This window comes from Saccopteryx bilineata, chromosome 3 (genome assembly GCF_036850765.1).
Source record: "Saccopteryx bilineata isolate mSacBil1 chromosome 3, mSacBil1_pri_phased_curated, whole genome shotgun sequence".
In the NCBI taxonomy this organism is placed as follows: Eukaryota; Metazoa; Chordata; class Mammalia; order Chiroptera; family Emballonuridae; genus Saccopteryx; species Saccopteryx bilineata.
The window spans coordinates 87951362-87963680 of NC_089492.1; the positions used below are offsets into that span (position 1 = coordinate 87951362).

Below are 12319 nucleotides of genomic sequence, written 5' to 3' on the forward strand. Positions count from 1 at the left end.
AAATAATATCTAGGGACAGGTTAGTTACCTTCAAGGTATCTTGGGGCCCAGAAGACCTGCAACCCTCATAATAACAATCTCCTATCAAGAAAGCATCATCCTTAGAAACACTCATGGGTTAGAACCCTGTTATCTGGAAAATCACTGCAAAATGCAAATAAGCATCACATCTAATGATTGGCAAGGGGATGTTGGGAATACCATAAAGGCTGGGAGCAAAGAGATACGGCAGCAACAAAGCCATTAATTTCCTTCAGGACACAGAATGTGAGTCTGGAGAGGACAAGTCTGGTGCTGATGGAAGACGAAGGACACAGAAAGACTCCCTTTGTGTAGAGTGGGTTGAGGAATCCACAAAGAAGATGGATAACAAACTGAAATTCACAGCTTCCTTAATTTTAAGATGGCGATTGTGCACCACAAATAACTATCAAAATTCTACTTACCGTATCGGCTGCGATGAGACAGGAAAGGGAAGGAATCTTTCATTATCCAGGTCAGATTCCATGCAAAAGAATCAGGAGGAAAAGAAGGCAGATTTGTTGGTGACTCTAAGGAGCTGGGACCTGGACATAAAAACAAAGAGAATAATAATCCATGTATTCGGGAATGTGTCTTTTAGCTGTCACTCTTATAAAAGAAAGTTCATAAAAGGCTTTCGTGACATCCATTGGGAAATGAGGGGAAAAAGACTGAGCCACTAGAACACTGAATTGACCTTAGCATCCTAATGTACATTTTTTTACCAAGGGTAGCCAAATCCAAGAAGCCTGAATCTTGTGATCGAGACCATGCTGAAGATCTCTGGGAGATGAACTAGAAGCCAGGCTACTTAATGGGTTGGCTCACTAGTTCAATCCAAAGGTTATTTATCCTGCCTGTAAGAACTTGTGAAACTGTCTAGAGAACTTCAATTCATCTCATCCAAATAATGCTTCTACTCTATGTTCAGAATTGTAACTTCATTAAATGTTCTTTGCTTGGGTTATTCTTTTATCAATGAGAGGGTTGAAACAGCACTCAGAAGTTACGAGTTTTTGACAATTATGTTATTTAAAAAAAAAGCAAGGTGATGGGGTTTTTCCACAGAGCCAAGAGTCCAAAAAGCCCCAGAGGATTCCAGTTTCTCATTTGCATAAGAGAAAAAAAAGATTGAGAGGAAAGGAGCAAAGGCAATATTATCCCTTTGCATAACAGTACCTCAAGTGGGTTTGTGTGGTGAAAAGTAATTTCATCCAAGGCCAAATTGGTCTACTTGAGGGCAGGCTTAAGTTTATTAGAATTTTAAACAATTAAATTAATCTACAAATCAAATCACCATGCATTACATGCTCTTATGCGGTTCTTCCCTGAAATCCCCAACTCAATCACTATTTGCTAATGTTTATGGCAGGCAAAGCTTTTTCTGTTAAAGAAGGAAGGGTTTGAGGATAAGTTCTGTTTAGTAAATAAACATGTAGCCCAGATACATCTTTCTGGTAGCATTTCTACAAAATGGCTCAGAGGAAAGGCACTGAAGGGGGTTGGGAGCTATGTCAGTAAGTTTCAGAGAGAAGCCGCCTCATTTCACCCTTGCAGACGTCTATTTTAGAAACGGGCAATGGGGCTGAGAGGTGAGGCCCGGGGCCGGATAGGTCTACTTGGAGGCAGGCTTGAGTTTATTAGACTTTAAAATAATTAACGATATGAATTGAACACATACAGACCAGGCACTATGCTAAGTGCTTTAAATGTGTGATTACATTCACTTCCTACAACCACCTTGTGAATAAGTACTATTGTTGGTCCTCATTTTGTAGCCAGGAAACTGTGGATAGAGGTTTGATATTCTGACCACGGCCATCCAACAAACAGGCAAGGGACCAGGTTGGCCTGATGCTCTCACCCACAGCTTTTTCATCATTCTTCATGGACCCTCACACACTAGTGCAAGGTGTTCTTCTACAGCCCTGGGGACATTCAGGGCCCCTACAGGGCAAGGGCTAAGGTCAGAGGTCACCACTGAGCATGCTCCAAAACAGGACAACAGTGTGAGGGGTCTGAGAAGACTGGCAACTTACCTCCACAATGACTTCCATGTGAATAAAAATTCGCACTTCTATGCTTGAGTCATCAGCATAGCTCAAATTTTAAGTAATTTTGAAGCAACAGGAAGACTAAGCCTAGCTATATTTCCTGATTTCCGAGTGAGGTCATTTTTCTTAAACTATAGTTTGGGAATGGCATTGACTTCTTCCTGGATGTGAAGCACCAAGCAGATGGGGCTAGACTTCAGAAAGCAGTTATGAATCTGCGAGTGGCCACAGAATGACAGATGACTTTTAATATGGACAAGGGCCAGGTTATATATTCAGGGATAAAAGAAAAATATCTGAAATCATTCAAAAGAAAGGGCTCTGAGGACTGAATCATGGCCCAGTAAAAAACCATGGGTGTCACTGTGGGTCATCCCTAAAGATAAGCTTAAAGCATTTTGTATCAAAAAATGCTAATAAATTATTGGGCCTCTTCGAAGTTGAATACTGGAGAGAAAGCAGAAATTTTATCTCGCCCTTACAGGAACTCCTAGAATTTCTGCCAGCAGGCTGAGCTCACATGATCCTCAGAGGAAGGTAAGTGGTGATTTACTGGATGAGGCTAGGGGTACAAACAGAGAGATCGACCAAAGCCTCCTGATAAGGAAACGCGCAAGGAAAACACGCCAGCATGAAAGAAGTTGTTTTCCAATATCAGAATCACTGAGACAGATGCTGCAGTGTCTTTCAACTGCTGGTCCATGGATCGGTACACCAGAAATTTTGTGCCCATCCACAAAAGAGTTAACCAATGATCTTAGTCAAATTCACTATGCACAGGGTGATTACTGCCTTAGCGGTCCTGGAAATAATTCTCCTGTTTTCACTGGTTCCCAAATGTAAAAAGGCTGAAAACCACTGGATGTGAGTTCTAGTCAAGGTTCATAGAGTATTTATAAATTTCGAATATAAAGAAGGAAGTACCTCTGTAGGTAACAAGTGCAGGCAAGGGGCTCGTGGTCCCTTCACATTCATACCCTCCCATCTCCACCCCGGCGTAGAGAAAGGGATGCCGGGAGATGCAGCCACGTGCACAGAGAAAGGCTTGTTTCTTGGTGCCTCCCTCTGAAACTGTGACTATCAGAGTGCAATGGGCCTGACCGGAACCGCGTATGGGATGCAGGTGGGAATTAAGACCCGCTGGCTGAAGCAGGGCGTATCTCGGCCGCTAGGGAAGAGGGGGAGAAAGGAAAGCAAAGAGGGAAGTGGAAGCATGAGCTTTCAGGTTCTCCAAGGCCTGAGGCCACTGCCACCACCACTGGAAGTGAGAAAAGCAAAGAAATGTACTCTGGCTTGAGGGCGTTATTGATAGGCTAGGTAACATTGTTTTAGGGTCCCCCACCCCCCGAGCCCTTTCCTGGCACTGCAGGGTGTGCAGGCAGAGTGAAACCCCAACTTCCTGACACAACTCTTTCCCCCAGTGCCCCACCTCCTCACGTCCTCAGTAGAATCCGGGGTTCGCCACCATAACAATTCCCTTGCAAACAATGCAACTCCTTAGCCTCTTTCCTCCTTCACAACTGTCCTGCGCAGCTGAACGTGGTGGTGGGAGAGGAGGGAAACGGAAAGGGAGGAGGAATACATCGCGTCACAATGCTGACAAGTCTTGCTTTAAATTCGTAACCACAAACCTCAGGAGAACTCGCAGGACTGCCCAGAAATCCTACCGCATTCCCCGATGATCTGGATATACCTTCCTTTTCTTCCGTACCACCACTTCCAACTTCCTCTTCCCCCTCAAACCTATGGTTCCCTCCATTTCTTCACATTCTCGGCCAGTAACCTTGCTTATTTCATTGAGAAAAGGGAAGCAAATCTACCAACTTACAGGTGTCAATTTCTCTATACTCTACCCTTTCTCCTGTTTTATACTGTGTACTCGTGAGTAGTGGCAGCCTCTCCACTGGGTGCTAATCTCATCCTTCTCAAGGAATCTGCTCTTGCAATAGTCCTCCCTTTCTCCTACATCAACAGTTTCCCTCTCTGCTAAGTCAGTCTCATCTGCGGCAAACATATGCATCGTAAGTAAAAGAAAGAAAAAATGTCCTTGACCTTCGTAGTCTCCTTCAGCTGTTGTCCCATTACCCTGCTCTTTCTCCCAGATTAATCTCTTAAAAGACTTGTCGACGCTCCTGTCTCCACTTCTTCCCTCCCATTTTCCCTTTTACTCAGTAAAATATTGTTTCCACTATCCACGTCAAGGTCACCAGCAACCTCAAGTTGCAGATACAATGGACACCGCCTCTCAGTCCTTATCTGACCAGACCTCTCAGCAGCACTGGACCCTGCCAACCACCCCTGCTTCTTGGATTCCTCACATCTTGGTGACCACATGGTCTCTGGTTGCCATGGTCCTTGCCTCCTAATTCGGTGCCAGGTCCTCTTTACTACTCTTTGCCAGGTCCTTCCCATTTTCCAGGCTGTACAAAACGAACATTCTCCACTTTCCAGCTGCAAGTGTCTAGGAGATTTCATGGCTGAACGCTGTATTTCATTACAGTGGCTTGAACCAGCAGACAAACATCAAAGACCATGAATTCCAAGCGACCCCAGGATACAAGACTCTTCGTGGACTGCAACTAACAAGAGACTTGTTTCAATCAGTCAGATACAGACTTATAAACTCACTCTCTCCTCTCCAAAGTGCTGATGTTCAGTTTGAATTAGCATAACCATCACGTAACCCCCTTCCTATGGCTTTACAACTCTGACTTCTCTTCCTTAGAGAACTACTCAGAGTGAATTTCTCCTTGCCTGACATGTAGACAAACTCAGCTTTGTTTTTTTATTCAGGGGATGGGAGGACCTCTATTTTATTATTAGATAATTGTTAAAAATTGGGAAACTTGGGCCTTTTCTCTATCTAAACTCACTCCCAAAATAATCTCATTCAGTTTCACAAATTTAAGTAGAATTTAAATACTAGTGCTACCACGTTTCTATCTCCAGGCCCAACCTCTCCCCACTGAACAATAACACGTATATCCAACTGCAGTTTGGAGTCTTCATTTCATTGCCTGATAAGTATTTCAAACTTAACACATGCAAAATAAACACTTATATCACACCACCTATATATATCTCAAGTATTCCCCATTTCAGAAAGTGATTGCTTGGGCCAAAAACCTAATGGGAATCTTTCGCACACCCCACATCAATCCACCAACAAAGCTTTCCCTGAATTTTACCCCTTCTCATCCTTTCCACATCACCTTTCACCCTGACTGCTGCTATGGGAGCCCCTACTTCTACTATTGCTCACCTGTAGGGGGTTCTCCACTCAGCAGTTAGGTCGACACTTCCGCCCTGAACAGCTTTTGCATTTCTTGCCATTGCCTCCCCCTGAAGTCTTCACATGACCTCATTTCCAACCATCTTTCCCTTGCTCATGGAGCTCCAGCCCCACGGCCTCCTTGCTGTCCCTCAGACTCGTGAGCACACTCCACGGCAGTGCTCCCAGCCTGGAAAGCTCCTTCCTCCAGACACACATGGGCATCCCCTCGCTCCACCCAGGTCTCGGCCTGGCGTCACCTCCTCAGAAATAGCTTCCTTCTCACCCTGTGGGGAAAAATCACTCTCCACGAGCTAGCTACTCTTTATCCCCTTGTGCTGCAGTTATTGTTTCTTATATAATATTTATATATTTATATTAATTTCTGTATTGTGTATCTTCTCTACTAATCACTGCTACAACCCATGCTTGGCACATAGTAGGCACTCAATAGATACTTGTCAAATGGATGAAACCAGAGCCCTTGAGAAAATTATTAGCTCTAGTACTAATTAGCTGTTGAACTGTAGGCTAATCATATATTCTGTGGAACCCCAATGCTCTGACAAAGATAAGAATGAGAACAATGTGCTTTTGACTAACATTCAAGGTTTTATAAGGGCCAGATGAGAATGTGTGCATGATGTACTCTTCAAATATCGGTCATGCCATCCTTCAAGTTTTATGCTCCTATCTCTGCTTCAGAATCTAAAACAAATGGGAATCTTGATTCATATCCTATATCTGGGATCTTGAATACAATATCCAGAAATCTAAAGTGCTCCCAAAAAGCTGGTTCTCTATTATTTAGTAGTTAGTTCTTAGCTCTGCCAACTGTCCACCATCTCTGCTACCCCAATGTCAAGCCAGTTGGCAATATCTCTATTTCAAGTCTTTATTTTTACATGTCTCATTCTGTGTCTGTTTAGTCCTAAGCCAATGTACATAATATAGTGAATATATCATACGTGTGTTGGCATAAAGAATAAAAAGTTATGGGTTTGCGATGGTTATTTACATGAATGCCCTGGGTTTACTAGTAAGCATGTTTTACAAATCTACATCAATAAAATGTAAAAAAGCCTCTCTTCTAAACAGTCCTTGGAACTGCTCCTGCCTTGCCTTGTACACATTTTAATTATTTATTTTCCTTCCAACAATAAAACAATCAGTGACAGCCTGCTAGTTTTCCCCCCTATTTGAAAACACACTTAATAATGCATTCTTGTACAATGATTTTGTGTCACACAAAGCAAAGCTTAATGTGGCCAAATAAATAGTAGCCCGAACGGCACAAACGGTGGTGGTGAGCAGGCACAGCGAGGCCGGGTGCACAGAGCGGCCTCCCATCTGGGGCTGGCAGCCCTAGGAACCGGTTCAGTATTCACTGTGTTTTCCTGTACCTGTTTAGCCAAAGAAACCTTCTCAGTAAATTTATATGACTACTAGAGTCAGCAGTGATGTTGAAGTTGTAACAGGCTGTTGATTTAGTCTGAAAAACAGAGAGATGATTTTCAGAATGAACAAAAAAGGAGAGTTAGCAGATGTGGCCTTTGTCCTAAACACAGAGACCTCCCACACCTTCTCTAGGCCTGGAAAATGAGGAGCTGAGCTAGCTGTTCACTAGGGTCCTCTCCCATTCTCCCATTCACGCACTGTCAGGTCTCCATAGTTGGCTTTCACATTCCCACAGCTGGCTCATTCAGTGAGGAGCTATTAGTGTTAGGGGCGGAATTTGAATGGAACTAAATGCCTGCCTCACCTTACCTTCCTCCAAGCCCTACTCCTGCTCTGCCAGGGAAGGGCTGCACTCTTTCAGTAGTTCAAGTCCTGAAGCAAAAATTATCTGGTATAGCATTCTCTTACACGGTCGAAAGTCATCATTTTGACATATTTCTTGCCTCTCCCCAACCCCAAAAGAACCTGTGTATACCTACTGAGTTCATTCTATGGTGAGCCACATCTGTCAGCTAATAAAGGCAGCACTCCTCCCCAGGCTCAGCATTAAGGACTATTGAGGGTGATAGGAAGGAAACTGTTACCATGGCCCCTTGAGAGGAGGGTTACCTGCAGGGTAGACCAGACCCACACCAAGAGGGAATAACAAAGTGGTTATAGAGGAAATAGCTGAAATTGGAAGCTTCACATTTTGGCCACTTCTTACTTTTTCAGCCTTTTTTCCCCACTCAGGATCCTATCACATTCTATGGTTTCAATTATTCATTAGTCTCCAAACTTTTGGCCAAGCTGATCTCTGCCTAACATGTCCTTCTTCATCCCTGGCTTTCCTAAATCCTACCCTTTCTTAAAGGCCAATCCAAATCTTACCTTCTCCAAGATTCTCCATTTTCCCTGAGCTGAAGCCTCATCAAAGTAGTCGAACTGGGATTCAGTGTGAGCCAAAGCAAAACTTGAACTGGGCCTATCTGCCTCCTTAACCGCCACTGCTTTTTGTCACTTATGACAGTGACATTTAAGCCATTTATCAAACAAGTTGTTGAAGCTACTTTGGTTGATCCCAATACAATGGAGTATAATAGCATATTAATTTCACTTTCAAATCTCAAGCTCACATATTTAGAAGAAAGTAGAGAAAAACTTTTCATGGGGGTCACTGTTCAGTCTCATATAAAATATACTTCCCAAGATCAAGGTCAGGGTCAAATCAGAGGCATCTCTTGACTATGTCTACATAGGCTACCAGATAATAAAGGTAATGTAACATTTGATGCCACCCCTTCAGAATTTGTGTCCCAAGTTGCTACCTTTTTACTTATGTAGAGATGACCTCACTTTCCCAAACAAGTGCTCCTGCCTGGCTTGTGAACCCTGCAGTGTCCCCTCTTGCATGGAACTCTGCTCCAAGTATTCTTGGTCACTGATCTTACCTACCTAGCCAGGGGGGCTCTCAGGGTGTCTGGGTGGCAGCAAAGGATGACTAACTTGACATTTGTACTGACCCAAGAGGGCACTTAAGAGGCTATCAGTCTCCAGGTAGCCTGATTCTACACACACACACACACACACGCACGCACACACACACTCACACACACGCACACCAGGCCAGAGTCCCTCCATTAGCAGGGCAACATGACTATCAGTTCAGGGTTCATTTTTGTGTCTTGCTTGTACTCTTTAAGAAATTCACTTCACTGTCACCTCAAGTCTATTTTCTCCCCCCAATATATGTTGACTAGAATAATAATCAAAAGGAAGACACTGAACTGCCACCAGGCCTTTTATCTTGTGATCTCAGAGAGCTTCACCAGGCACTAAATAATTAATATACTGCAAGTGACACAAAGACCTGGCAGCCTGGAAAACCAGGTCCATCAGTGAAAGCCGTTTCTCAGCAAGGGAGTGCCTGTGGGGATAACCATCTGCCAGCGAGGCCCCCAGTCTCTGGGAAAGTCAGACAAGAAGCTACAAACTATCCAGAAACAACTGGCCTTTTCTGGACTTGATGTTTCAATTTAGGAAGAGACAGTTACCAGGTGACCAAAGAGAAGGTCATGGCTCACTTTCCCAAGAATAAGCGAGCACAGAAGAGTAGCTACCATTACACGCTCATCGGGACCGATGACTCACAGAGGCCTTTCAGCGCCATTCACTGTCATAATCCTCACAACAGTCCTCTTAGTTGACCCCTTTTATAAACGGGAAGATTGAGGCCCAGAAAGCCCAACTGCCCTGTCACAGAGCTAGTGAGAACCAGGATAGGACACACGGCTGAGGAGCCCTGATACGTGGCCCAACCAGAATTGCCAGTCTCTCACACAGATCTCTGGGAAATGATGTTGATTGCCCCAGAGAATAGCTACACCGAGTTAAATACAGCAGAAAGATTGATTAGATTGCAAATGCCTGCAACATTCTCCTAACTGAGGAAGACAGAATCCCTTCAGGTCAGCCAGAAAGGTGACCTAGAATCGCACACCTCCAGTCAATGCACCTGGCTCTCTGGAGCCTCAAGCTCAGCTAGCACTGTTACCATGGCAACCAAATCTAACGCTTGGCCCTTGAGATGGGGCCTTAGCTGGTCCAGGGAAAGAATGTTTGGGATGGAAGGAGAGAAAGAGGGGAAAACTTTCTACTAACTTCTAACCTTTTCAATCCCCCTTTATCCACTTGTCGCCTCTCTCATTTCAGAAAAGAGTCATCTCTCCTCCAGGAAACCACACTTCAAATATCACACTGCTCAGAACCAGGACCTCACCCATGGCTGGGCACATTTCCCGAGACTAGAAGCAGAATGCTCTAACAGGCTGGTGTGCCAGATAGGGACCTGAGTTCCTGGGAACAGTGATGTTACCATGCGACCTTGGGTAAGCTACTTAATGTTTTGGGAGCTTTGTTTCTCTGCATATAAAACAGAACTCATCATGCTTTCCTATCCAACTTTAGGGACACTCTGAGAATTAATGAGACAGGATGTACAAAGCCCTCAGGCTCTTTTGAAGGAAGATACACCAGAAATCCTTGCGCTGTTACCAAAGGGCATTGTCACGATGAAATATTTTAAAACATTCTTCACTTGTATTACTAAAATAAACTCGGCTTGTATTAAAAATAGATAGGCCAATAACCTAATTTCCTTCTCTCTGTTCTGATGCTGCATTTCTGTTTGGCTTCCATTCATCTTGTATGGAGAAGAATAACCATGGTCAGTGTTACCCTTGACCCCTGTGCAGAGACCCAGGGGGAGAGTCGGGAAAGACTGTAGAGACCATTTATCTATGTCTTCTCATCACATATATGAGGAAGCTGAAACACAGGAAGGACCAATGCTTTACCAAGGTCATCTTCATTAGTGAAAAATCAAGGATCTGATCTGACCCTTCATTCTGTGCCTCACCGTACCAAGGAAGAAGGTCATAAGAAAGGGAGGATGGGAAAGAAATAGTTGTACATGTGTAGTTAGTCTTTAAATCTTTAAACTTCTACTCTGGATGACTCAGGGATGAAAGAAGTACTTCATGTGTGTGCCTATTAGGTATACACGCCCCATACTGGGTGCTTTACAACCACTGTCCATGTAAATCTCACAGTTTTCTGAATGAAGGATAATTATCCCCATTTCCTTGGGGGACCTGAGACTCAGAGAGTTTAAATAACTTGCTTAAGGTCCTACAGTCAAAAGGTATGGAGCTAAGAGTAATTAATTCATTTGATGAGTACTTATTGAGTATCTCCTATGTGCCAAGCTCTGTTCTTGGCAGTTAGGATGCATTAATGAGCAGAATTAAACATTGCCCTCTTAGAGCTGATAAGCTGCGAAGCTTAGAGTGTGGTAGGGTGGTAGACAGCAGTCCAACCTCACAAATCCTGCAGTGTCCCAACGTTGGGATGTGTTGTAAAGGCTAGATCTATCATCCTATGAGAATGTATAAAGGTAGAATATGACTCCATCATCAAGGCTAGGGGAGGACTGCTTGAGAAACTGAGGCTTGAGCTGGGGTCCTAAAGAGTAGAGTTAACTAGCCAAAGGGTTTGGGAGGAGGCAGGAGGTCAGACAGGGCAGGGGTTATTCAAGCCCAAGTCTGTCTCAGTCCAGAGCACCTGCTCCTAAATCACCAACAAAAAAGGTGAGGTATTACTGAGGATCCCTGGTACATGGACTAAGCAGTGATGCCACTGATTAATTCAGAAGCTCTCAGAGATGATGCTGATTCCCCGGAGAACAGAGACATTGAATTACACACAGCAGAAAGACAGATTAGATCACAGATATCTGCAGCATCCTCCTGGCTGAGGCCAAATGTCCTCCCTGGATTCCCATCCCGTCCCACTCTCTTTAACTAGTTTACTCTATTTATCTACTTTAGGACCTAGCTTAAGCATCAATTTCTCAGGCAATCCTCCCCTAACCTTAAGGATGAAGTTAAATGACTATATGTCAGTTGTTACAAATCTGAAAATTAAATTACCTTCTAGAAAAGTAAAAGGATAAAACTGGCCCTGGAACCACTCTTGCAGCCACCTAGCTCCAAACGATAAATCTGTTTCTGTATCCCACCCCCTAGCCCCCATGGCCCATGCAACATAATCAAATCCTTTCTTTCTCACCGCCATGCTTTATTTGGCTTTAAATATTAGGTGAAGAGCATTAAGGAAGGGGGCTGGAAAAGAGAGAAAAAGAAGGAGGAGGTTAAAAGCAGAGATAATGAAGAAGCTAACCATAAGATAAGGAATGGGTAGAAACACAGAAGAAAAGTGCAGAGAGAGAAATCATCTTTGAATAACTAAAAAGTTATTCAAAGTACCATTGTGAAAAGGCCATAAAACACCTTGGGGAAAGCATGGGAGTCCAGCTGCCCCCACATAGACAAGCTCTCTGGAATTTGCTGCCAGAGCAATGTCTGCAGAGAGGAGATTCAATGGCCCACGTTGCTGCCTCTCTCCCTCCCTCCCGCCGTCCACCCCTCCCATCTCCCGGCTCTGGAAGCAGAGGCAGTAATTTTGAGCCAGCAAGTATGAAGGTATGTCAGGCTATTATTTGCCTTCATGAAACACATCTTGAGTGCATCCCTTAAAAATATAATTTAATACATTCTCAGCTTCACTATAGAAAATCTGAAACAATCAGGAAGGCCTAAAGAAGAAATCAAATATGATTCATACCTCCAGCACCAACAAAACAAGTGTTACATTTTATGGTATATTGTTTTGTGACTTGGTTTTCACACATTTATCAAGGTAACATTTGGCTTAAGGCCTGGTGAGAAGGACAGAAGGGAGTTCCTCTCGGTCCATGAGATCTCTTTGTCTGCAGGGCTGAGAGGAGAGAGGCGTAGTCGTTCTTCAGAACTAGCTGAGGGGTCAACACCACCCAGCTTATACCCTACAGCACAGATGCTGAAACCATGGAAACTAAAGATGCTCTTGGCCCGGGGCATGGACCTGCATTTAAAGGCAACACAGGCTAAGAGGGAGCAAAGCCAGTTTTTAGTGGGAAGAAAGGCTTGAGCCTGGG

At 44.0% G+C, this 12319-nt stretch overlaps 1 protein-coding gene across 1 annotated transcript in view; it reads right to left on the minus strand.

Moving 5' to 3' along the window:
• The window catches only part of ALK (ALK receptor tyrosine kinase), a 690142-nt gene that overhangs the window by 496074 nt on the left and 181749 nt on the right, over positions 1 to 12319 (minus strand). The window contains exon 2 of the mRNA XM_066266820.1: positions 447 to 566. Within this exon, the coding sequence (XP_066122917.1) occupies positions 447 to 566 (120 nt within the window). The remainder of the gene's footprint in view (positions 1 to 446; positions 567 to 12319) is intronic.